Below are 27728 nucleotides of genomic sequence, written 5' to 3'. Positions count from 1 at the left end.
TGAACTCATTTAAATATATTACACAAATTAGATGTGAACAGACAATATTTTAAAATGTTTATTCTATTTTGGTCTTGTATATTTAAAGTATTTTTACATACACACTTTATCTCAACAGTGTTTAAAAAGTCTTTCAGGTTTTAAATCTGAACACTTTAATGTACCAGAAAGTGTGACAGTTGCATGACAATGTATGACCCAACAATAAAAAGAAAAAAAAATGCTGTAAATATAAATGTTTATGCTGGTGAAAAGACCGTGTGTCTCATATAGTACCACAATTAGATTATACTATATTGTCTTTGTAAAAGTTTGAGTAAACAACAAAGTGTTCTGCTCTAATTTTTTTTTTTACAGAAATTATTAAATCAAGCCAACAATTAATTAAATATGAGATACAATACATCTTTGATAATGCTTAACCGTGAATTTTGTCTGCTTTCTTTTTCATACAGTAGTAGAACAGCTGGAAACACAAACATATGTGTGCCATGAGCACAAAAGGGACTTGTCTCACAGAAAAATATTGAATGACAAGGATACTTACAGTGAAAAACCAAAGAGACAAAAATCGAGAGGCTACAGGTGGTTTTCTAGTTCGTTTTTTGTGAGTTTTGCTTAGTTTGAGCCCCTTTCAAGCACGGTACAGTGCAGGGCTTCAGAGGCTATCAGGGCAACTGGAGGAGTAGCAGGGTCCAAGTGTGGAGGGCTGGGTAGGATTTAAAGTTGGTGGTGGAATAAACCATTAGGGAAATATGCAGTGAGATAAACACAATAATAAAGAAGGGGTGGTTCAGAAGTGTCAACAAAGAAGGAAACAGCCCTACAGAGACAGTGACAAGATTAAGATAAAATTGGGCTTCTATTCTGGCCTAGTGAAAACAACTATGGATGTGCAGGGCAAACGGGCATCAGTGCAGAGAGGAGAAGATCCTGGAGCTTTGGAGACCCAATCATTGATATTCCTCAGAGAGGCTGCAGTAGAGGGCTGAGAGTCACAGGCCGGGTGCCGGGTCAGACCCTGCCAAAGGAGGCGGATGGCTAATATGAATGGATTTAGTGTCAGCAGCAGCCTGACTTGCTCTCAGCAGCCACAGTCTCCTGGTCCAGTTTGATCCGGTCTCCATTGCTCTCCTCGTATGGCAAACCTTTGTCGTTAGCCAAGATATTCTCAACCAGGAAACGCGCTGCCTCGTCCACGTTGATGTTGTCCTAGAAAAAGGTAAAAACAGAATATCAGAGTTGTTGTACAAAGATCCATCTGCACAGTGACAATCAGACCCTGGTGCATGTCTTTGCTTGCATCTTTAAATATGTGTTTTGGAAGTCAACTCAACCCCTCTCCATGAAACAGCCTGTTAAAGCAACAGTTTGGAGACAGGGACTATTACCAGAGATCTGAGGCTGACAGCCATTTACTTGTCCTTCACACTGTGGCCAAAAGCTGTTGAAGAGTTCATGAATATTAATGGCCTTTCTCCAGGCTCTGTAGCAACACAAATGTTTACAAATGCCCCTTTCACACCAGCGCCTTTTCAGCTCCGGCTCGGAGCTAGAGCCTGAAAAGCGCCGGGTTTTCCAGTTCACACCGGAGCTGCGCCGGCTCTTAGCTCCGGAATCCGCTTCATTTCCAGCTCCAAAAAATTGTCGGTCCAGAGGCAAGAGCTTTGGAGCTAAGAGGTGACGTCGCTTACGTCTCTCTTACGTCGAGGCGTGCAGGAAACTAAACCCACCTCCCATGGGTCGACTGTCATGCCTGCCTACAAGCAGTAGTACTAGTGCCTATAAACACACTTTATAAAGTCAGGCAACACTAACCAGGCTTCGTGTGATTCTGTTTATTTGTGCCTTACTTTGACCATCCGTTCACAGTTATCGATCATTGTGGAGGGAGGCAGACGTGTTGTTTTGTATTATTGCAGCTATCGGATGCAAGTAGTCAGTTTAGCTTCGGTTGCTATGCTAACATCACCCGTTTTATACCAGAGAAACTTTCATAACAGCGTTGTGATACCAAACAGTGTCAATTCAGACTGACACACATTCACTTAGGCTAAGGGGAACTGGGGATATGCATCAGCTGCTTGTGTGAGTCGGACAGTGAATACTTTAGAGCGGCCGCTGCAGTGTGAGCTAACCGGGAGCTAACGGGAGAATACACTCCGTGGAAGAGCAGCACTGCAGCGGTCGGTAAATGCTGCAGAAACACATTAATAAACAATGAACCACGGCACTCTGGAGCAAAGTATAAGGTTGGAGAAGTCGTTATTCAATTTATTCTGGCTTCGTGTGATTAAAAGCAACACGATCATCGACCCGACGCAGTTGTTGTTGTTGTGAGCGCCGTAATGGCTGCCGTTGGATGGCAAATCAGCGATGTAAACGGTGACGTCATGACGCAGCAAGGGCAGCTCTGGGGCGCCAGTGGGCGGTGTGCACAGAGCGGGAGCTGAAAAGGGAAACCGGAGCTGAACCAGAAAAGCTCCCGCTCGGAGCTAGAAACTGAAAAGCGCTGGTGTGAAAGCCGCAAAAGAGGCCTGGTCATCTTGGGTAAAGGCGAACAGAGTTTTTTTTAGAAATTACGTTTGCAATGAAAATCTAATTCCTTTTTGTTCATTTAATTTAATTTCAAATCTTTATTTAACCAGGTGGTCCCATTGAGATCATCGACCTCTTTTTCAAGGGAGACCTGCAGCAAGTAGGTTACAACATGAAACAGAAAACAATAAAGGACATCCTACATCATATTTACAGGGCTACATTTACATATCTATCGACATTGTTGTACAAAACAATAACATATCTGACAAGGAGAAATGTGGTATATTATTTGTCCAAATGTACTGTTAAAATCTGTTGTAGTGTTTAATGAATTGGAAGTGCGCACAATCACATGATTGTGTCTAGTTAACGTTTAAGTAATGTTTTTATGGTTGTTCAATGAGTAGAGGGCGTGCTCCAATCAGAACAAGAGGCACCTCACATTGGAACTAAGTTGTTCATTACATAAAAGGCTGATTAGGACCAGAGGAAATTAACAGCCGCTCAGCATTTGACAACGTTTTAAAAACTGGTGATGACTTTTCATGTGTTTTGCTTCTTAAACTGAAACAAAGTTTGGTACTCATTGAGAGAATTATAAACAGAGTTTGTTGTATGTCTAGTTGATAGCCAACGTGACAGGCATACAAAAGAACAACACTTCATTGCACTCACAGAAAAGCTTTGCACTGATCACACACACCAACACACTTCACATGACACAGCACGTGACATGGCTGCACAGCCTAAGGTTATCTGGAATGAGTTAACTAAGTTTACCCGGGCTGCCAAAACATTCCTCTTTACCATACCACGTCTCCCAAAGCAGAATTAAAAAATGACACAAATGTAATGGGAAACATGGGAGGGGGCTTTCTCAGGACTCTCATTGTTAAGAAAATGATCAATTGACTGGCTGTGATTTTAGCCCTTGTCAGAAACAACTGCATCTTTCATAGGACGTCATTTATAAATGAACATGACACGGCACACAGAGAGTGCTGGCAGCCTTTTGTTCATGTCAGCCTCGTGCTCTCACTCAGTTACCTGCTGAGCAGTCTTGTATTATAGCATAGAGTTTGCACCTCAGAGAAAACAAGACTTACAGCTGTGGAAGGTAGGTCAGTAGATTTACTCAAGTATTGTGCACTGTTTTTGGTACTTTTCCCTACATCATGGAATGGAAATATTGTACCTTGCACTCTATATCATTTGTTTAAAAAGGTGCAGTTTCTACTTACTTAACCACCATATAAAAAAAACATGATGCTTTTTTACAAATGAAACTACCCAACTGTATATTAAAGAACTGCTTTACACAAATTATAATCCTACAATGTAAATATTCTTCCTGATGATTTTTTTAGGTAAAATGTTGCATGCAGGGCCTTAACACTACTACTCTACTCAAAATGATCTCTCTTGACCAATAACTAGTCACAAAAAGACAGAGTTACACAAATATAATGTAAACACATGGACACAGTCACATTAAAACTGTAATATCATGACCGAAGTTGAGGAGAAACACAACCTAACATTATATGTCACGGGTCCCATCACTCAAAGCTCTGAGCTGCAACATCAATCAATGTCATGTGATACCAGCTGTCCAACAAATCTTTTCCCTGGTTGGAAAGATAAATGTCTAAAGCGCATGACTGGCAGCAGAACAAAAACGTATACCATTTGCCATTATATATATATAGGGTTGCAAAATTCCGGGAATTTTCAAAGATGGAAACTTTCCATGGGAATTAACGGGAATAAACTGGGAATTTTCTAAATTGAAGGTTGGCTCTTCATAGGGAACTTAAATATAGTTGGGGAAAGTATATTTTAGCATAATCTTGACTAAAACAAACAGATGACATTCAAGTACACTTGAATATCCATGCCATAGCACACTGCATGGCTATTGAGACCACACCCCCTACAGGCACTGTGCATTCCTCCATCACATGCACAGTTGAGTAATATTTAACTCAACATTCCTGTTTTCGTTCTTCAATGAAACAAATAATTGTTCAATAAAATAATTAAAACTTGTTCGGTTCTACTTTTAAAAAAATAAATGTAAATAAACGTTTTCTTTTTTAAATGTCATGTTTTTTGTTTAATTTTGCATCGGAAATATTTCCAAAATTCCCCCAGCTTAACTTCCCATGGAAACTTTCCGGAAACTTTCCACCCCTTTGGAACCCTAATTATATAACACTGACATTTGGATCAAAACATTTAAAATTGTTAAAAACCTGTTGAGAGAATGCCTAAATCTTAACAAATCACAACATGTAACTATTTCACGATTGCCTTAGAAGTGAATTAGCCATTCAGTAAAATGGCAAAGTGTCTAGACCAAAAGTCTCATCTTAGTTTGACTTGGCTGTGTATTTCAAAGCTCTCATCAAATCAGATTTTCCGCAAACTCGAGTCACGTTCATGCGTGAAATAAGATTTTAAGACATTACTGGTCATGTTTGGACCATGACCCAGGAAGCTTGAAAAGGAAATGTGTATCCCCAGTGTGAAAGATATTTTTGCCAGTATTAATCCCTGCTTTGGTAATTCCATGCTGCTGAATTGTAGAGTAACCACAAATAAAACGTAGAGAAAAATCAGAGAGCATGTTCATGAAAAAAGCCTGTTAAACAGATATAAATAGAAATACATCTAAGAGCACAGAGACCTATTTTACGCAATTGTGTAAGTAATGGCTTCTGCGTCTAATGTATTGATCTCTCACCTTTGCTGAGGTTTCAAACCAGCCCAGGAAGCCGGTCTCTTTGCAGAAATTGTCCATTAGGGTTGTGTTGTTGGAGCTGTCGTTCTTCTGGTCGCATTTATTGGCGAGCAGAACTGAGGGGATGGGGCTGCCATTAGCCAGCTTCACCTTGCTGTCCAGGTCGTGCTTCCACTTAGACACCGCCTCAAACGTGGAGCCCCTTGTCACATCGAACACCACGAATGCCCCCACAGCCTCTTTGTAATACACTCGCGTCATGTTCCCAAATCGCTCCTGACCTGGAGGAGGGAAAGAGAATACAGTGAAACATTTGCATTTTTACAAAGCCGCTGAAATCAATATGAGTAATAGGTTTTTGGATTTGTGTAATGATTCAAAACATGTGGATGTAATGAATCCCTCAAAAGAAAATGTGACTGAACATCCAAAACAAAATACCATCACAGCATTTAAAAAGGATGACACCAGGATGTCTAGGCCTGAGATTGTCATGCAAGTAATTCAGTCTCATTTCTTTCTCCATTTTGTCCATCGATCGAGATGAGGGCCTAATCGACTCAGAGAATGGAAGAAGTAATCTGCTGTAATGATAAACCCTTTCTCTGTACTCATATTCCCAAAAATCTAAGAAGATAGTTCACAAAAGGCAAAGCATATTTGTATTTGGTGTCACTATTAATCTGAGAAAGACTCTTCTTAAACACAACCGGACCAGTGTTTTTTACTTCTTTTAAAACTACCAATATGTCTGTCACACTGCCTCGTTGTGCATTTAACTCTTTGTGAATCCCACAACATCATAGAAAACAGCTACAGATATTTCCACTGAACAAATATATCCACTGTAGATTTTAATAATGTTACTCATAACAAATACAAACATCAACAAGATTTTCCATACTTAAGTAAGCAGTAGTACTTTATCTTAACCCTTAAGAGGAAACAGACTCTTGAAGTGGCGAAAACAAGTCCAAGCCGAGCTCTCTAACATAACTTTTACTCGGACCACATCACTTCACCTTAGCACAAGTGTGCACTGATGCGTACAACACAGCATCTCATTGGAGGAAGTGAATCTATGATCAGCGGTTCAACAGGTGAACGGTATTTATTTTAATACTATGCTGACATCAAGTAACACTTTGAAGCCTATCTGATCAAAACTAAATCTGTGACGTAAACTGCCTGGATTGCAAATACAAATGGAAAATATGATTCGATAGAAGGTTGTTTTTATGCTGGGAGCTCGTAGTTTAAATAACAATTACATTATGTTTCAGACCACATAAAGCAAAAGCAGTTATATATTAAAAGTTGCGGGATTATGGTTGTTTTTCTCTTTTTTGATGACAGCAGTGTTTTTTCTTTAGATAAAATTAAAATGTCTCCTACACACGAGAGCTTGCGTAAGCTTCAATATATGGTTCCTATTTTTGAGCTTTTGCGTGCCCAGTTCTGTTTATGATGGTGATTCATCATAACATATGACCTGCACAAAATGCTGATTTTAAGTACAACTATAAATATATGTCTCTTTCGGTTATCTAATGTGAACACACAAAACGCAGATTTAGTTGTTTTTTTACTTGAAATCAGGCTACAATCATTTGTTTAGGTTAGGTTTAATAGAGGGCTATTGCTTCTTTACATTGGCTCACGTATTGTGTCTTTTAAGCACCTTCTCGTTTCACCTAGATTTAGTCTCAGCAAACGCATCAGGCTTCCAATGACTTTAGATAACATTTGACTGATTTAGCAAATCTTTTTGCTACACTGCTCCAATTTCAGAAAGCCTAGAAGGCAAGTGTAATTGTACTGTGTATTAGGAAGTCAGCCTCCACCAGAGCCAAGTTACAAAATAGAAAATGAACCTAAGATTGAGGAACTGCAAGCAAAGCTTCTCTCAGCATACTTTCACTTTACTGTGGGTACTTACCCAACGACACGAGGAACTGGAGTTGTGTGGCGCAATGCGGGTGTGAGCAAGAGAGTGAATACACTGTGGGGCCCACAGGCCTGACGGTAATTGCTCATAATTGAGAGTCTAATTTTAGCTGATATAACCCCAGGTGAATTCACCAGAGACATGACACAGTGGGATAAAGAGCTGATGGACTGGAATAAAGCTTTTATTTCCAGGCCTTTTGTAGCTCATACATCCACAATATAAAAAGGAAAACATTGCTTAATAATTTACCAGGCTGCTGTCTCGTTTGAATTATTTTGCAAGGTCTGACTGAGCCCAACATTAAGCCAAAAACGGAGTAACTGAACACTTTTGAGCACAGAGGCAAAGAATGCAATGAACTCCTTTCACCAATGAATAAAGCCAGTGATCAGACCCATTATTATTTCATAACATTCAAAAAAAGGACTTTTGTGCTAAGCTGAAAAAAATGGAGGAACAATGGCTAAAAAGTATTCTTACATCGCACAGCACACTCTTTACAAAGTAGTAAGTGAATGATGAGAACAAGTATGCTCATTCATTTATACCAGGAGTAAAGCACCAACTGTTCGCTGAAGAGGCCATGGACAGCATGTCATTGTCCACATTCAACACTTCACTTGGTTTTCTGACATGGCCAGTCCTTTTCCTGGGTCGATGTGCAGGCACAGGAGGTTGGGGGCTTAACTTCTCCTTGGAGAGAACCGCCTGGATGGAATAGACTCATATGGGGTGATTATATCAATCAATACCACCAATGTGATTGGCACCTGACTGTTGCATGGTGTAATGAGTTATTTGGGGTATCAATATGTGGCTGTGGTATACATTAAATGACAGCAAATCCCAAGATGCCTGCACTTTAACTTCTGATAATCATTCAGCTCCATTGACTGAAGCCAGTCCTGTTTTGGAACAACCAAATAAGAACATTCTACATCACTCTGTCCTGATAGCTTCTTCCAAAGAACGCTAAATCTGAACTTTACTTAAAATAAAACTACAGTGCACATGATTTTGGTCAAGAATGGAGGTCTACGGCACAGAGGATTAAGCTTTATCAGGCTTTTGATACACAGCCAGTTCTCTTCAATGTCGGTTTTGGCCATTCCTTTAGATTTGTTTAGAAAAAAGAAAGATACTGTATATTACGAGTGCTGCAATTACTGTTTATTTGTATTTCTGATTATTTTATCTACTAATGAAATACTTAATTCCAACAAAAAATCCCCATCATTTCCCACAGACTTAAAATATGGTTTCTTCAGATGTCTTGTTTTATCCTACCAACGATTTAAAAAACTTTTTTTTAAAGAAATTCTGTTTCCTAACAAGAATGACACAGATAATCATGAAATCCTCAAATTTAAGATGCTGGAACCAGACCATCAAACACTGATATTCAACGAAGCAATAACATTTAAATAAAGGATAGATAACATTATACTGAAAGTATTAATGGCTGACATTTGCTGCTCACCCTAACAGCAGAAAACACAAGAATCAAAAGAGCTGTGTGAACAATTGAGTATTTACTCTCTGATTGCCACAGAGGCGCATGAGACTGCCAGAGAGAAGAACAAAGACTTGTGCTGCTGCCTCAAACGCTCAACATGCCTGCAAACTAAAGAAATGTGCGTCTGAATCTATCCAGGAGAAACGACGAACTATTGAGAAATCCCAAAGGGTTCAAGCGAGGTCATTTCAGTTGCGTCCACCGCACTAATGAACACTGGTGCATGGCCAAAGGTACAGTTTGGTATTCTGGGTATGGACCTGGGATATCTTCAGAAATCTGCCGTTAATGCCTCAGTTTCAGCCACTGTATCATATCTGTTTGTGTGGGAGACACAGAAATAAAAGTCTCATCATTATCCATAGCCCTAGCAACCCCACTTCCCTCTACGGTCGCACATATTGCTATCCTGTGGGTGGGTTACCATAGAAACTGTCCAAGCCAGACACGGCAGTAGCAATAGCAGCAGTCTCCGTCTGTTGATGGGAGGCAACTGGCTGTAAAACTTCACCACACGCCCTCCCAGCAACTACATTACCCAAACTACACAGGGTCCAGTCATTAAGGTAGTCTTCAGCACGAGCTTCTCAGGACAGACCGTGAACATCACATGACTGGCACGTTCAAATTCCACAGAGCAGCATGTGAGAGGTGACTTACTCCAGCTTACCAAGGCCTTAAGCAGCAAACAAAGTCTGAATTCAGGGGAAATCCTCAACCTACAAGTCGTGTGACTATCGTTTTCCTCTGCCTTTAACTGTAGGGTTAATGAGGGCCGATTAATATAAAGCCTTGGCACAACGTTGCAGGAATTTAGCTGAAAATACTAACATTTGTTGTAGATTTATTACATGTGATTCAAAATCCTTTTTCAATCTGTGTAAGAATCCAGAACAGGCCAGAAATTGTTTCATTTTTTCTGGTTATATTAAACTATAGGATAAAGAAAAGTGAAAAACAAAACTACATATTCTACATAATTACTACGAAAACTATAAAAGAAATACCAGATAATGACAGAGCTGTGTAAATGATCAACTTACCAGAGATATCAGAGATATTCTCAAGTGTAAAGTGGAGTGACCAAGGAAATGTTCAGCAAAGACTGTTACTTTACACCAGGGGTGGGGAACCTTTTTCCTCTCAAGGGCCATTTCAATTTTTACAATATCCTCAGAGGGCCGTACAAGTTATTGACCTCTGCTTAAAAAAAGTAAAATCACAGCCCATTCATTTCATTCTGTGCAAAGAAAAAGCAACCTCTTAATCCAGATATCTCACCATGACTCGCGTATGCATGCACGTGCAGGGTGTGGCGTGACCACCTAAACAGAAAGTTATGGACACAAGATGTGTGCAAATGTATTTAGTTTCCTATCCATGTGAACATGATTTAAGTGGAGGGGGGGGACCTAACCTCCCCTGGGAAGATTTAAATGTTGAAGTTAAAAGCATCAATCTGGTGCAATTTGAGAGCAACATTAGGAGATCTATGGACACATCTCTCAACACCCAAACACAACTGTAAGCAGATTTTCTTTTAATTTATGGATATTTGACAAATCACTCCCCTTTCAAACAGTATTCTTCTTTATTAATAACTGTCATATAGTATTTTATACCTGTTTACTTTATTCTCTTAATAACTATAATGATCATATAAAGATGTGCCTTTACCTCACTGGTTGTAGACAAAGCTTCTTATATTCGTTAGCATAGCTAGCTAACCAGATGCTAATGATAACAACAAAGTTATTGACTGTATGACAGATGAGCAGATCGCCACTGGGCTTTCAACTAAAGATACAGACACGCAGAAACTGCGGCATGTGTATGGACTTATCGGTACTGCAATTTCTGAAGTGCTGGAGTGGCGTTCTGGTGCTCTCCGTCAGAACTGCACCCCTGTCAGTCGAGACATATACCACGTGATGACACGTTAGGCTCGTGTTGTGTTCAAGGACCCTGACCTTGGCCAGGAAAAACAGGCACTCGCTTGTTTAATTTTTTTGCGGTCTAGATTTCTTTCATTTTGCGTGTGTTTATAAATTACCTCGAGGGCCGTACCAAATTGTCTCGCGGGCCGTATACGGCCCGGAGGCCGGAGGTTCCCCACCCCTGCTTTACACTAAGGAGCTCCTTATTGCACATTGTTGGTGTGGAGCATTCATTGCTCATTCAACATTGGTGCATTTTTTCTACACGGTGTGCTTGAAAAGACCTCAAGGTCACATTCAGTATTTAAAGTTGTGATTGCTAAATGGGGATTAATTGCTCGGCCTCGGCAGCAATAAAGTGTTACTTAGTGGTTGAGTTGTTTATTCTGTTAGTTAGACGATCAACAATCAAAACGAATTAGTCACTTCTTTAAAGATCAATTTGGTGTAAGTAATTACTCAAGCAATTGTTACTACCTACATCTCATCTTCAAAGATATATTAATAAAGACAACATTATTTTTAGAGGAAATAATCTACAGATGTATTGATGATACATGTAATTAGTTACATACAGCTCTTTCCTTAACCTTACACACAAAATCCAAAGACAAAAGGTTAGGACAAAAATTAATAAAACATAATCCTGGTGGAAAATAAAATGTTTGAGGAAAAGAGAGTAGTTGGAGGGGTCAATGTAAAATCACATGTTCCTGACAGTACAGCGGGTTAGCACTGTGATGGAAACCCCTGCAGTAACATGCATCCTCCGGCTCTTAGGTTCAGTCCTACGAGGTGCAGGCTATTTTAACACTTTGACTATTGGTAATCATCCTGTCCACAGTCTTTGACAAATCAAGCAGAGAGTAGCAATTCCGGGTGAAAAGGGGTGGGAGCTCTGCTAGCTTTACACTGACTTCCATGTTGTCCACCTCACGTACAAGCCTCTGATTACTGTCATTCCTCCCAGACTGTAATCATTAGTAGGGTTGCTAAAAGACAACCCTACTCTGAAGTTGCCCTCAGCGTTGCCCAGAAGATAATTCCTCCTCCTTTTCTGCATGATTAAATGGCTTAATGACTTGGAAAATATACCTCGAGCTCTTTCACACCAACAATTTGATACTTATTTCATCCTCGGAGTCTGCTGGCCAGACCTTGTTGAGGTGCCATAATTGTAATTGACTATCTGTGTCATTTTACCTTCTAGTATCAGTGTTTTCACCCAATATGTGCTAGCGTGTTCCCTTTGTCTCGATGGATGATATCAGCCTAAGTGTGTTTGTGTCCTCTGATCGAGTGCTGTCTGACTGTCACAGACGGCCTTCCCTGGCACTCAATCACAGAAGCCCCTGCACACTGAGCCTGTGCTGCCAGGGCCCCAAGTGTCAGCAGGGGGGGGGGGGGGGGGGCAATCAGTCTGCAATGACCCCCCCCACCACACACACAAACCAACTGTCCACCCCCTTTCCGTCACTGCTGTTAGCAATGGAATACAAATAAAAACATCTGTCCTGATCTGTCTCAGCACATGAGGTTTGTTTGATTGAGGGAGAAGAAAGGCCACGGTGACATTGGGAAGTATGAATTGAGTAAATCTAAAAAGGGCTATTTAATTTGGATTTGCACAACATGAACACATTAAATGGACAGGTCTGTCTAAATTTAAAAAAGAATTGAAAATATGTTTACATTTCCTTTGTATGTAAACATACACTGTATGTACACAGTGGATGTGACTGTTACGACCCTGGTCGTTATGTGTATTATGTGTAGAGATGTTTCCCTCCTCCTGTGTGTGTGTGTGTGTGTGTGTGTGTGTGTGTGTGTGTGTGTGTGTGTGTGTGTGTGTGTGTGTGTGTGTGTGTGTGTGTGTGTGTGTGTGTGTGTGTGTGTGTGTGTGTGTGTGTGTGTGTGTGTGTGTGTGTGTGTGTGTGAGCAAGCAGGTGGTGCCCGTTAGCTGATTAGCTACCTTCAACAGGCGGATTAGTCCACCTGAAGAAGAGGGGAGCATTTATGCTGCAGCCATGCCGTCACTCTGCCCTCTCTCTGACTCAGCTTCTCCTGCTCCCAACCGTTGCGTATTTGTATCCGTCCCTTTGTACTTCTGTCCTTGAATATTTTGTAAAACTTGAAAGGATAGACATAACTTTAACCTGTCCTTGTTGGACATGCCGTAAGTCTACATGAAAGTGTGAAACCCTTTTCCTTTTGGTTGATTCTCGTTTTCTCCTGTTTTTACGTCAGTGTAGGTAAGAGTCTTGTATGTTTATTTTCTTATTTGTTAGGCAAGATTTTTGTGTTCAGAGATTTGTTTGTTTTGTGGGTTGTTGCACTTATTTGCTAAAAAGAAAACTTTGGTAATTAAATTTACCAAACGGCTTTCACTGTCTCATTGTCTATGTTCTTGGGAGTGGGAAAAGAGGAGAGTGCACACTTTGTGTTGCGCCTAGGTTTCCCTAGGCCTGGGCGTAACAGTGACATTGAGCAGCTGACTCTTCAAAATACAGAAATCTTGACAGGCAACTCAGCAGTTAAAGATTTTACAGCAAAGCCAGATCACAAGCTATAACTGCGCCATGAACAGCATGTACTAAGAACCAATCCCTATTCTCTGTTGCATGTGGTGCTAAATCACTTGCACATGGTGATTTTCAACCATCTTGAATAGTTTATGGTTTACCCATCTCAAGCTCTGTCATGCGCATCATCTCTGGAAACCCATGACTGAGAGTCAGAAGGTACAGTGAAGGATCCATTGTACTTTAAATCCTTCAGTTGCAATTCAACTTGAGGGAATAGTAAATAGACAAATAGGTGTGAGCATAAAGTCCAATCTTAATGACAGCCGACGTCATCATAAGTAGTAATTTTATCATCCTGTCAAAACAAATATGTCCACTACAAGCCTGCAGCTGGAAACAAAACGTGAGCTGAATTACAGTTGCAAGGCTTTAAGAGCGATCTGACATTTATTGTGTTGTCAACTGTGAATATGTGCTTGTGTTATGCATATTTTATGATAGTAAACTAAATATTTTTGGACTCTGGATCAGACAAAACAAGCAGTTTAAATATGCCACTTTCAGTAGTGGTATATCTTGATGACCACTCTTCAGTATTCTCTGACATCTCATAGTCCTTACAATTCATTCTGCACATAATACACACAGTCAGTCCTTTATCCACACTCCTCTCCTCGAATGCCACCTTCTCAGAGAATGATTAACTACTCCTACTTTCTTTCTGCACATGTGAGATCATTACTGTTTAGACAGAACAGATAATACAAATGGCATTTGTTAACTGTCACTTTTTAAATAACATATTTGCTATTTAAAATTACAGCAACTACATAAAAAAGAGACAACCCTTGGACTCGTTATCAGCAACAGCACACATAGGCCCTGAAGCCATGTGATCTCATTAAACCAAACGTAAAAATACCCACCATAAATTGACCTTATGATTTACAGTATATCTGACTAAGCAATTTCCCAAGCACGAATGTGAGTTTTATTTTAGGCTATGACTGAGGATACTCTAGGAATAACATGAAAGAAAAGAGGCTAGGATGTCACAGAGACCCTTCACCCTCCCATCACCACACATTACATCCCTCATTCAGGAAAGCCTGCATTGCTCAACATGGAAGTGTAAAAGACAGTTACTAGGCTTGTTTGAGACAAGTGAGACCTGCGCAGTTGCGATCAACGTCTTGCTAGTGCGTTGCATGATGGTTAGTCATTTTGTCCGACTTGCTCTGGAGGCTCGCCTACATGAGACGTTGAAATCTCGCGGGACAAAGACGCCCGCAGCCTTGAGAGCGAGGCGCGGCGAGGCGGCGCAGTTCCTCTCCACGGGCTGCGGAAGCGAAATGCTTGATGGGAAACGACTCGCTGGTATCTCGAGCTGAGCGCTCATTGGTGGTTTTTACCACGTGCTGGTGATGAAACTCTCCAATTGGCTCGACAAAAGTTTGTTGTTGTTTTGTGTCAGTTTTACGTCGCCACTTCCATTCACATTTTTCATCATTGTTCCACAATGTTTATCATGAAATTAATATCTATATATTTTATACTATACTTGCACTGCTTACCGTTTTCATACTTTATATATCTTAGCATATTCATACACACTGTTCATACTGCTCACAGGCTGATATCTAGTGTATTCATACCCCTCACTGTTTATTCATCATTCAATTCATTCTATATTGTATTCTGTCTAATAGTGTACATTACTTTTCACTACTTGATGCACCTGCTTAGAAGCTAAACTGCATTTCGTTGTCTCAGTACCTGTAATATGTGCAATAACAATAAAGTTGAATCTAATATTGAGCAGAAACAAATGTAGGCTATTTACTTAGTACATATCTGACATTAACGATTAAACACATGTGTGCATTCTTTATAAATGCAAACCGAGTCAAGCCGACTCCGGAGGTGGCGGCATGCACCTTAAAGTTGTTTGCAATCCGCCAAAAAACCGAGAGAAGAAGAAGAAGACGAAACCGACTCCGAGGGCCCTTCTCACTTCTCTTATTTTTCATTTCCTCGGTCCTCGGTCTCGGTCTCACCGGAAGTTGATTTGTCTGCGCCATCTTGAGTAGCGTCCCAATGGCCTTATTTTTGCCGGAGGACCGAGGAGCGAGGAGCGATAATGGAGGAGCTATAACCGAGGAACCACCAGACCATCCTTCGATTAAATCCTCAGACACTCGCCCCGCCCCCTTACTGTGTATCGCTCACTGATTGGACGATGCAGTGCATGCACTGATCTGATGCTTCTTGACATGAGAGCAGTTTCGCAGCGGAGTGAAGAAAATACATGAACCTCACGGGAGTCACTCCTCAGTTTATACCGTGTTTTATTTCAATTAATGTATCATTTAGTTACAAATATGTGATATATCTGAACAACAAAGTGGTCAAAAATCATTTTATTCATTTTTTGGAAACATTTTCATGATCGCTTTTTTCTTTTTACATTTTCATTTATTGTCATTTCCATTCAGTCAGTCATTAAGTGCTATTAAAATGTGAATGTGCTACATATACAAACAAACAAAGTGTGCAATCCAATGAATGTTAATCTAACTGGGTTTTGATAGATAACATCTCTTTTTCTTCTGTGAATTATTTTATTTATTTTGTGCACTCTAATCAATATTAATCAAACTATTGTTCGTTTATACATTTTAAGAATGGCGTTTATCTTTTTTGAGAATGAGTTCTTATTTTATTTAATGTATTTGGGTCCACAACAGATGATACAAATCAGTGGCGGATTTAGGATTGTCGGAGATCCGGGGCTTAGCCCAGGAGTTGTTGGGGGGGGGGGGGGGGGGGGGGGGTGCAGGGGTAAAGTGCTATTTTTTTACAAGTGGGGGGTGGACCGAACATCCTTTAGGGGGGTCGTCGCCTCCTTTAGGGGGGTCCGGGAAGATTTTTTTTTAAATATTGAAGTTAAAAGCATCAATCTGGTGCACTTTGAGAGCAACATTAACCCTACCTTAATAATACCTTAAAGGGGACATATCATGCTATATTTGAACAATATATTGTAGGGCCATACCTATATAAAGTATATAAATTGTTTTTTTTTGAAAATACCAAACAGATCCTGCATTTTAGCCATGCCTCATTTCGCTCTATTTGCTCTTTCCAGCCCTGTTTTTGCAGGGGGCTGATTCTGTGAGCTGCAGCTGACCACGCTCCCCTCTCCTGCAGGGGGGCGTGGTCAGCTGCAGCTTTGAAATCAGCTGCTGGGCTGCAGCGGGGAGAAGAGGGGGAGAAAAAGAGATCTCTGTCCTCCGTGTTTTATTCTTATATGATTATATAGAGTCATTATTCATTTGTTTTAAAGCTCAATAAATAACAAGGAAGACCTTTGACCAGCACTTTTCTAATTTTGTCCGGAAGATTTAAACTTTAACGGATATGTTGACTGGCGGAAAAAAATCTAACTGAAACTCTGCTGCACGGTCCCCTCGTTCCTTGGAAGAGGCGGAGAAGTGGGTGTTTGTCATCTGCTGGTGGACTACCGGAGAGAATTACAGCGAGGGAGGGATTGCATTGAATTACAGCAGCGGGAGCAAACGCTTGCCTCTGGAAGGGAGAAAAAGAGCCACAGCGGAGAATAAACAGAAGGGCAACCATGGCAACCATGCGCGGGAAGTCTTCTTCGCTGCTTTTGTGGCAGACTACAGCGCCACTTACAGGCCTGGTATATGTACTACAGCGTCTCCAGCGCAATGGCCGGCCGTGGCCCAACCCCACATTCCCCTGATAAGTGGAGAATTGACCACTAAGCGGAGCACCACTTCTGTGACGTAGAAAATCATTCAAATCTGGATCAGTCTGCATCAGATCCGTTGCAGCCCCGTTTTTAGAGATTTGGGTATGGAGGAAAAGAGAGAGAGTTGTGTTTTCTGACACTTGGTGAGTTCCCTGGAACACCGGGGACACATATTCATGTATAAAAGACGTACAAAAGTGCATTTTGCATGATAGGTCCCCTTTAAAGCGGACAAAAGGCACTGGAGAACACTTATTCATTAACACCCTTTAATGAAGCAAACTAATGCCTTAACTCACTCAAATACAGTCGTTTACTTATTTCAGTGAAACGAATGTGCGTAGAGTTTTAAAGGATGTGGATGACACACTGTGAAGACCACTGAGACAAATGTAACATTTGTGATATTGGGCTATATAAATAAACATTGATTGATTGATTGATGGATAGTCCCCTTGATTCTGGCGCATTGCTTATCGTTTTATAGATCTATTCTCATCCACCATCTTTGTTTGTGACGGAAAGAGTGTAACGGCCCGTCTACACTACAGGCATCAACAAATCTTGAAGCTGGGCGTGTCTGAAGCTTGGTGATTTTTTGCGAGCAACGCGACCAACAACCAATCACATGAATCTCCCGCCCCCGACATACAAAGCAATAGCAATGTTAAAACGAAGTAAACTGGATATAAACTCCCCAAACAGGCGAAAACCTACCAGTTTCACCCACTGTCTCTGCCACCTCCCTCCATGCATGGTTCCTCCGGTTTGTATCCCGGTAAATAGTTCTGGTCGGAAAGAACCGGGTGATTTGCTACGCGGTTTGATTGGCTAGCGCTTGTACTGGCGGGATTTGCATAAACGGGCTGATGCCAGCTTCGAAAGCATCGGGAGCATCAAAAGTAGAACATTGCTCAACTTTTGATGCTCACGATGCTTGCAAAGCCATGCTCCGCTCCCCACAATGCAGTTCGGCGAAGATTCAAAATATTCTACGTCATTCAAGTGAATGGGCGAAGCGTTGAAAGCATTTTTCGATGCCTGTAGTGTAGACGGGCCGTAAGAGTCACGTTTCTGACTGTTGCCTGTCAGTTCCGTTGCCTGTCAGTTCCGTTGCTATGGTTCCGTTGTTATGTGTACTGAAACGAGAGCCGGTATAATTCCTCGCGCGAAAACAAAATAAAAATTGGAATACGTTATTTTAGTGTCTTAAAAGTAGACTGAGGTATGAAGGGTTAACGTTACATCTTAGAATAATTTTTAGTCATGTTCTGTATACATACTAACATATAAGGGTATTGACTTAGTGTGGTTTATCTTTTTGTCTCTGCTTTTAATTGAAACTGAGCTGTTCAGTGTGATGCCCCTGTGGGTTCATCAGTGGAGAGGGTGTGGCTGTCCTGTCTTGGCTGCATTGATCGCACTGATTGCAGTAACTCAGGGCACCTGGGTCTGGTGCTCGACAGCTATTTTAAAGCCTCTCTGCTCCTGTCTGTTCTCTCTCTGCTTTTTCCTGCAGGCACCCGGCTCTGATGAGTATAAACCATGAGTTGACTTGAACAGTGTGGTGCAAATAAACACCTTTACCTACCCGTTGACATGTTGGGTCTCCTTTTTGTTGTGGCCTTTTGAGCCAGGTCGCAACAAATGGGGGCTGTCCAACGGGTTATTTGTTTACAAAGTTTGTGTAGTGCTCAGAGCACATGGTGTCATTGAGCAGCTGATTCATTGTTGTGGTCCAGCTGTGTGCTCGCTTGTCGCTGCTATTTGGGGGACACATCATGTCTTTTGGGTTTCTGGAAGCTGTAGTGTTTGACATGTCGTCAGGTTTTGTGTGCCAATTAGAAGGTAACATGTTGCTGTTTGTTACGCTTTTGTAAAAGAGATTTTCCCCGCTAGGTTGCGTCTGTTTTTTGTTTTTTTCATAGTGTTGTGGCGACGTGGTTAGTGTCAGCTGTTTCCGGACAGCTGTCTCGGGGGCACGTCCGCATGAGTTCTTGGTGTTACCTGCGTGCAGGTCGCTCCATAACTCAGCCGGGTTCCAGTGTGTAATTACCCACCGCAAGCCACATGAAGACTAGGTGAGATTAGGAAGATTTTGTTTAGGCAGTTAGGGGGAAATTCTCTGTTGGGTTAATCTTATGCCCATGCGTGTTGGCAGTTTAATACTTTGCTTTCTGTTTGGCTATTATGACTTCTTTGTCAGCGTTTGTGGATGCGCCCTCAGTGTCTTTCTTAGATGATTGCCAGAAGGCGCAGTTGGTCGAAATAGCAGAGCACTATGACATTGCTGTTGTGGGGAGCAAGCGGAAACGTGACATTACAACTGTCATTGTGTCATCTTTGTTTGAGCAGGGGGTGTTGCAGAAAAGTGAGTCTGGTGCTGCAGGGTTCGTGCCGGTAGTGGTTCAGACAGCTGGTTTGACGTTCGAGCAGCAAAAGCAGCTTTTGGCCATGCAGTTTGATCAGGAGAGATTGCAGTTGGAGTTGAAGTTGGAGAAGTTGGAGATGAGGGGTCAGCAGCAGGAGGTAGAGAAGCGTTTAGAGGTGGAGAAGATGCTGGAGGTGGAAAAGATGAAATGTGAGGTGGAACATGCTAGATTACGGCTGATGGGTGAGGGCAAGTTTTCTCCAGGGGAGGTTGGTGGTGATGGGTCGGCATCAGGCAGTGGCGATATCATTTCTTACTTGCGATTAGTGCCAAAGTTCAATGAGCGTGACCCGGACATTTTTTTCACTCCATTTGAACGCATAGCAGAGGCAAGAAACTGGTCAGATTCGGACAGAGTGCTGTTACTTCAGTGTGTACTCACTGGGCGAGCACAGGAAGCCTATTCAGCTGTTTGTGGCGAAAATGCTTTGGACTATGATAGAGTAAAATCAGCGGTGTTGAAGTCTTACGAACTGGTTCCTGAAGCGTATTGTCAAAGGTTCAGAAGTTGGGTCAAGGGAGATAAGCAGACGCATGTGGAGTTTATCCGTGATTTAACTTCTCATTTTCAGCGGTGGTGCGCGGCAGCAAAGGTTGCAAGTTTTGACGGTCTTTGTGAGCTCAATGTCTTGGAACAATTTAAAAGACATTCTCCCTCAGCATGTGGCCACTTATGTGAATGAACAGAAACCTTCCACCGCGTTTAGAGCTGCTGAATTAGCGGACGATTTAGTGTTGACACATAAGGGCAGTTTTACTGAGAAGTATTCTAGGGGTGATTGGAAACGTGGAGAAGACAATGGCTATGCCCGCGGTGGTGCAAAGTTTTCACCAGGCTCCTCCCGTAGATTTGTAGGTACAGGGCGACCCGAGGGGGCCAAAGTGGACCTATGTCATTATTGCAGAGGAGGGGGTCATTGGAAGGAGCAGTGTCCGTTGCTGGAAACTAAGGGGAAGCCTCGTTTGTCACCACATGCTCCAGCCATGTGTTGTTCTGCCGTGTTGGATAAAAGAACCGTTGGGTGTAGGCTCGGGCATGGTGCCTGATAAGAAGCCGGTTTGTGCCGACCCGGATGCGGGTTCTGGTTTTGAGCCGTTCATCACTGAAGCTGTTCTATCAGTAGTCGGTAGTGACAAATATGTGCCGATTAAGGTGTTGCGTGATACAGCGGCTAGATACTCATTCATTGTTGAGTCAGTGTTGCCTTTTTCGTCAGAGACAGAAACGGGGGATTTTGTGCTGATGAGGGGCATGGAGATGGGCTTGATCCCTGTGCCACGGCATACAATAGTGCTGGATTGCGAGCTGGTGCAGGGAGTTGTGTCTATCGGCGTGCGTCCCGCGTTGCCACTTGATGGGATACATATGATTTTGGGCAACGATCTCGCTGGTAGTGCTGTGTGGGCTGGTGTGCCACCGCCTGTGGTGGTTTCCAGGCCGGTGGTATCTGGGGAGCCAGATGAGAGTGGTTTCCAGTTTGTGCTGTGACACGTGCACAGAGCCGTAAAATGTCTGCTGACCCACATGTTTCGGAGTGTAGCAAAAGTAATGTGGTACATGTGGTCTCACTGCCTGATCTCCCTTCGTCGGTGTCAAAGGAGGACTGGGTCAGGAGTCAGAAGGACGATTCATCTCTTTCTGCTCTGTGGACTGAGTTGTTGCCGGCAGAGAAGGTCAGAGATATAGCCCAGGGTTACTTTGTTCAGGGGGACTTGCTGGTGCGTAAGTGGGTGCCCTGTGTTGGTGATGCTGTGGGGGAGGCAATGTTTCAGGTGGTGGTGCCGAGTAGCTTTCGTGATGTGATAATGCAAACTGCGCATGATGGTGGTGGACATTTGGGGATAAAAAAAAACGATGACCGTGTCCTACGCAATTTTTTCTGGCCTCGGTTAAAGCGCGATGTTGCAAGTTATATTAAAGCATGCCACATATGTCAGTTCACTGGTAAACCAAGTCAGGTGGTGAAGCCTGCACCCCTCAGTCCCATTCCAGCCCTTGGTCAACCTTTTGAGCATTTGATCATAGATTGTGTGGGGCTGTTACCTCCATCTAAGTCCGGTTGTGCGTACATGCTTACTATAATGTGCCAGACTACAAGGTATCCTGCAGCGTTTCCCTTGCGCTCCATTTCAGTGAAACCAGTAGTTAGGGCTTTAACCCAGTTCATCTCCACATTTGGGATCCCACGTGTGATTCGAAGCGACCAGGGTACCAACTTTACTTCCCATATGTTCAAACAGATCCTACACCAGCTGGGGGTCAGGCATAACCGTGCGTCGGCTTACCATGCCCAAAGCCAGGGGGCGCTAGAGCGGTTTCATCAAACATTGAAGTCCATGCTGCGTGCTTATTGTATGGAAATGGGGAAGGACTGGGAGGAGGGGCTTTCATGGCTCATGTTGGCGTCTAGGGAAGTCGTTCAGGAAAGTACAGGGTTCAGCCCTAATGATTTGGTCTTTGGGCATAAGGTGCGTGGTGTGTTATCTGTTCTCCAGGATGGTTTGGTTGAGGGTGAGCCACCTAAAAATGTAGTGGACTATGTACAGGGCTTTCGTAATCGCCTGTATGTAGCGGTGGAAATGGCAAGGAAAAATGTAGCTGGTGCTTAGGCAAATATGAAGAGACTCTATGACCGTAAAGCAGAGTATCATGAATTCAGCCCAGGGGATCAGGTGTTGGCTTTAATGCCACTGCAGGTCTCACCATTCAAAGCCAAGTTTGCCGGCCCGTACACTGTTGAGAGTAAAGTGTCAAAATTACTTGATTGCTACTCCAAATCTGAAGAAGTTGTCTCAACTGTGTCACGTCAGCCTCCTGAAACCGTACTATGTTCGTGATACCGTTGGGGATAGCTTCATGGCTAAAAAGTTGGGTGTGGGCCCCATAATGATGGTTGATTCTGTGCTTTCAGATCGAGGGTTGGCTGAGGAGTGAACCTGTTATGTCTGGTAGGCTGAGGAATTCGGAGTCGTTATGTCAATTGGATCGCTTGTTGAGTCACTTACCGGCAGCACAGAGAGATGAATTGGCGGCTTTAATCGGGAAGTTTGTGGTACTGTTCGGCGACACGCCATCGCGCACAACACTCGTGGAGCATGATATCGACGTGGGGGACAGTCCTCCAATTAAGCAGCGATTTTATCGTTGTCCTGCAGATAAGCGTAGGGTGCTGTTGGACAATCAGATTGCAGTACAGTCGTTCTCCAGTTGGGCGTCGCCTAGTCTGCTGGTTGGAAAATCAGATGGGTCTCCGCGGTTTTGTAACGACTATCGTAAGGTTAATAAGGTGACAAAAACAGATTATTACCCATTGCCACGGATGGAGGACTGTATTGACTTGGTGGGCTCTGCTAGATTCGTCAGTAAATTTGACTTGTTAAAGGTACTGGCAAGTTCCTTTGACAGCGCGTGCGCAAAAGATTTCAGCGTTTGTTACACCTTTCGGTCTTTATGAGTATACAGTGATGAGTTTTGGGCTTTGTAATACGCCAGCGACATTTCAGCGCCTCATGAACATGGTGGTAGCAGGTCTTGAGGGGGTTGCGGTTTATCTTGACGACGTAGTGGTGTTTAGTGACACATGGGATGACCACATCAAACGCATTGGTGCTCTGTTCTGTCGCCTGGCTGAGGCGCATCTCACTGTTAACCTGGCCAAGTGTGAGTTCGCTAGGGCGACAGTGACGTACCTTGGCCGGGTGGTCGGCCAGGGTCAAGTTCGTCCGGTAGACGCGAAGGTGCGGGCCGTTTTGCAGTTTCCTATGCCCACTACTAAGAAGGAACTCATGCAGTTCCTAGGTCTGGTCAGGTACTATCGCGCCTTTTGTAAGAACTTCTCCACAGTGGTTGCACGCCTGACTGATTTGCTGAAGGGTACAGTCAAGTTCATTTGGTCTGACCAGTGTCAGGTAGCGTTTGAGATTGTGAGGACCCTGTTGTGCTGTGCTCTGGATCTCGCTGCGCCGCGCCTCGATGAGCCGTTGGAGGTTGATGCTAGTCATGTTGGGGCAGGTGCGGTTTTGCTGCAAGAGGTTGAGGGTATTGATTAGGGCTGTGCATCTTCACTGGTCTCACGATTCGATTACGATTATCCTGTCAACGATTCGGTTCGATATCACGGTGCATCACGATTCATACCAATGCGTTGCATCCTCAGTTTTCTATATTACTGCACATGGCTTATTTTTCATCAATGCATACATGCAGTAAATACATATGAACTCTCTTTTTATTATTTAGAAAGTGCTTCAGAAATCAATAACATAAATGTCTTGACATTAATTTATAAACCAAAATAAATGAATTGTATAGGTCTAGCCTCCGTGTGTGAAGTTGTTCCAACCTCAAAAACAAAAAGGTAATGCTTCTGCAGTCTAGCTGCAGCTTCTAGCAACGGCCTTCTGTTAAGAAAGGACACTGAATGTCCTGAATGAGGCATCACACACAGGACTTGAGTCTGAACACAGCAGACAACAGGAGTATTTACAACAGCATATAACAACAAAAATACTGCATGTGGGTGCACACTCACATTCTCTGTTTTACTGTTACATAAATCCCATGAATGTATGAGATTAAATTAACTTCATTATATCTCAGTGATTAAGTGAATAATAAAGTTTCTATCGGGTCACTATCAGCATGTCACTCATTATTTTCAGGGAGGGGGCGGGGCTTGGAGGAACGGAGAGGAGACGGTGATCGCGGAAGCTTTTTTCCTCCTGCCTTCACAAACTTTACACACGTATATATCGTCTGAAGATTGCTAGAGGACATTCATACTTTGCAATCCAAGACTTAATTAAATCCACCAAAAACCTGACATGATTGTAACGCGATTATTTTTGAAAAACATAAATCCCTGTCTGTGTCTCTGAGCCGCAGCGACACGGACTGGTGTTCTTGTGTTGATGGATAAAGCAGACTGCTCGGTGTTGCTGTGCCGCTGTCACGTATGTTCCCTGATCTCTGCGTCACCGACCGATTTGATATTAAAGTGACAGAAAAAACGTTATAGTAAAGCCGCGGCCGGAAAATCAGGAAGCAACGTTGCTACTCTATAACCGATTATCTTCCGTCACTGCATCGAGACCGAATCGTCCACGTCTGCATCGCAATGCATCGTAGAAACGATTATTTTCAACACCCCTAGTATTGATAGGTCAGTTTGTTACTTCTCAAAGAAGTTTAATTCGTACCAACTCAATTACTCAACAATCGAAAAGGAGGCATTGGCCTTAATATGGGCCCTCCAGCACTTTGAGGTGTATGTGGGTTTTGAGAGTAGCCCAGTTGTAGTTTATACCGACCATAATCCCCTTACCTTTCTCTGTTCACTTAACTGTCCGAACCGGCGGCTGATGAGATGGGCCCTGTTCCTGCAGTCCTATAGTTTGGACATTCGGCACATTAAGGGCAAGGACAACGTTGTGGCGGATGCTCTCTCTCGTGCCCCGGTGGGGTAGGAAGTCTCTCTGGCTCTGGATATTTGTAGTTGTTTCGGGGATCCTTTTGGGGCCTCCGTCTTAAGGGGGGGGCTGTGATGCCCCTGTGGGTTCATCAGTGGAGAGGGTGTGGCTGTCCTGTCTTGGCTGCATTGATCGCACTGATTGCAGTAACTCAGGGCACTTGGGTCTGGTGCTCGACAGCCATTTTAAAGCCTCTCTGCTCCTGTCTGTTCTCTCTCTGCTTTTTCCTGCAGGCACCCGGCTCTGATGAGTATAAACCATGAGTTGACTTGAACAGTGTGGTGCAAATAAACACCTTTACCTACCCGTTGACATGTTGCGTCTCCTTTTTGTTGTGGCCTTTTGAGCCAGGTCGCAACAATCAGTAAAGTGGAACTTCTGTGTGAACTATTCATATCTTAAACTGCACTGTAACTTGTTATTCGTGTACTTTTTATTCATGTATTTTTTCTTTTAATGTTTATTTTATTATCTTTTACTGTTTTTAAATGCCTTTGTCTGAATGTCTTTCATTTTTGTAAAGCACCTTGAATTGCCTTGTGTTGAAAGGTGCTATATAAATAAACTTGCCTTGCCTTGGTTACTCCATGTTTACAAGCTATAAGATTAACGTTACAGTACATCACTCTTTTTCACTTCTTACTCAGTCAGCCAGAGTGCAGATATCACCATTAGATTCACAAACCTGAAACGTCATCCATTTCTTCACTGCTGGTGATGACATTGTTGTCAGCTGCTGATGCTGCTGCAGCAGCAGCTTGTGGCGCCTGCTTCGATGAAAATAACTTTCTAATATCCATAACTTTATAGGCTATTACTATTAGCTTAAAACTCCTCAGGCACGAGGAAGGATCACTTCTTCTTCAGGGCAGGGAAGGCTACGCAGTACGCAGGCTAATGTCCCGCAGCGGCTGCCTCTCTGGTGGACGCCGGTACTGCACATTACTCCAGAGACATTTTCAGCAAAAAAAAAAATCTTTTTGAAAACTTTTTTTTTTTAAGTGAAACATCCGGGGCTTGAGCCCAGGTAGCCACCCCCTAGCGCCGCCACTGATACACATGTTTGTGTCAGTAAATGTGTACTGACAGAGGCGGGGCGTGTGTGGAAATAACGGGGACAGAGCTGCTGTCAGACGATCAGCTGTGCGGTGTCATCACAAACGGACGTCGCTTCACGTGACGCTCCGGAGGAAAGGACGTCCCATTGCTCTTAAAACTCATTTCCCTGCTTCTCGTGGTTTCCTTGCGTCTCTCCATGCTTCCCTGGTGGGAGGGACTAGACGCAGGGAAACGACGCAAGTGAGGGACGCAAGGAATCAATTTAACCGAAGTGAGAAGGACCCAGAGCTGTCCGACTTCTGGCGAGCTTTTTGAGACCTCCCCGGCTGCGATCGGCTATTCTCGTCTACTTTCGAGGCGAGCCGCAACGCGTCTCAAACAAGCATATTGTGTTTGTTGGTTTGATTGCTTCTCTCTTCCTCCCTCACCGGTCCTTTCCAGCAAGCCATTCTCAGACACTTTCTGTTTGCAATGTGATATTTTGGTGCCTGAAGATGAACAAACAGTGAGAGTTTTAAACAGCCTGCAAGTGTGAAACTTTATTTACACTGCATGCTCTGATTTCTCTGGGCTTGCTTACTCAAGCTGCTGGAATTCACAGGTTGCTGTGTGTGCCAAGTTTAGAAGCTTTGAGGGAGTTTACCCAAGTTTATTGAAATCCTCCCATGAAGAAAAAGGATCACATGGCAGAATGACTTTTGGGGGACATTACAGTGACATTGCAACATGAACAACAGCATGGAATAACGATGAGGAGCAGTTAAGTCACTTAGCAAACAACAAATGAATCCCTAGAGAAAATATAACAAGAATATGATGGTGAGTTCAGGGAAGGGGGTGGCGCTCTGTTGGTAATAACAACGTGACCTACATTCCTCTGAATTATATCATAAAGGGGACGAGCAGACATGATCATGATTGGAAATTCCTCCTGCCTAACTGAGCTTGTGGTACTTACTTCTGTACATAATGTCCATATTATTTAAATATTAAAACTGAAATGTTGAATTTCGTCATATCTTGCAATCTGTGAAAGTGAAACTTCACCGTGCCACACAGAGAAATTGAGATTGGCATCCATTGATATTGAAAGCATCTGATTCCGTTTAAAGCACCAAGTGTCACGTGACTGAAGTGAATTAGCGTCTCCTTACCTGCGATGTCCCACAGCTGTAACCTGACCAGCGTTTTGCTGTCCCAGTTGATCACTTTAAGAGCAAAGTCGACCCCGATCGTCGCCCTGTAGTGCTGCGAGAAGAGCTGGTGCACGTAGCGTTTGATGATGCTCGTTTTCCCGACGCCTAATTCCCCGATGACCAGCACTTTGAACAAGTACTCCTTACACTCGAACACCGAGCCCCCGGCCATGCTGACACAAACACACACACACACACCGACAACTTTCTCTAAACTCTGGCAGCTTCTGCTTTCTCGCTCATGTATCCTTCCTGTGAGAGCTGCTGTAGGACTGGGCTGTTCAGGGGGCTCAGGGCCAGATGCAACAGAAATTACATTTGTCTCTCCCCTTTCAATTATCCTTCTCCTCCTCCTCCTGCTCAGTAACCACCTGATAAGTCATAGGACCCGGAAATGTAAGAAACTTGCGCTGCTGCAGCTACAGAAACCCTCTCATGTTTACAGGGTGATTTGCATTCAAACTCAAGCTCCCCAACTGTGTAATGTCAATGAATATTTGAAATCAAGTAACCATGAACCTTTGGTCATGGTGTGGGACTTCGTTTGTACTTTAAAAACAAAGAAACAAGTATGCATTATTT

At 43.0% G+C, this 27728-nt stretch overlaps 1 protein-coding gene across 1 annotated transcript; it reads right to left on the bottom strand.

Moving 5' to 3' along the window:
- Positions 1-43: 43 nt before the first annotated feature.
- Positions 44-27506, bottom strand: rab32a (RAB32a, member RAS oncogene family). Its single transcript, XM_034075820.2, has 3 exons — positions 27105-27506; positions 5288-5565; positions 44-1212 (listed from the first exon to the last, which is right to left on the bottom strand). The coding sequence occupies exons 1-3, from the start codon at positions 27316-27318 to the stop codon at positions 1063-1065; spliced, it is 642 nt and encodes a 213-aa protein (XP_033931711.1). The 5' UTR covers positions 27319-27506; the 3' UTR covers positions 44-1062.
- Positions 27507-27728: the final 222 nt, after the last annotated feature.

The sequence above is a fragment of the Pseudochaenichthys georgianus genome, chromosome 24 (genome assembly GCF_902827115.2).
Source record: "Pseudochaenichthys georgianus chromosome 24, fPseGeo1.2, whole genome shotgun sequence".
NCBI classification, from domain to species: Eukaryota; Metazoa; Chordata; class Actinopteri; order Perciformes; family Channichthyidae; genus Pseudochaenichthys; species Pseudochaenichthys georgianus.
The sequence above is the reverse complement of the archived record's forward strand: the minus strand, read 5'-3'. Positions and strand labels throughout refer to the sequence as shown.

What these genes read in the sequence shown, in the direction of transcription:
- rab32a (XM_034075820.2), bottom strand. Translation starts at nt 27,318, where the DNA reads ATGGCCGGGGGCTCGGTGTTCGAGTGTAAGGAGTACTTGTTCAAAGTG. An exon ending in ACAGCTGTGGGACATCGCAG is followed by an intron (nt 5,566 to 27,104) that starts GTAAGGAGACGC and finishes TCCCTCCTCCAG; the next exon opens with GTCAGGAGCGATTTGGGAAC. An exon ending in GGTTTGAAACCTCAGCAAAG is followed by an intron (nt 1,213 to 5,287) that starts GTGAGAGATCAA and finishes ACCTTTTTCTAG; the next exon opens with GACAACATCAACGTGGACGA.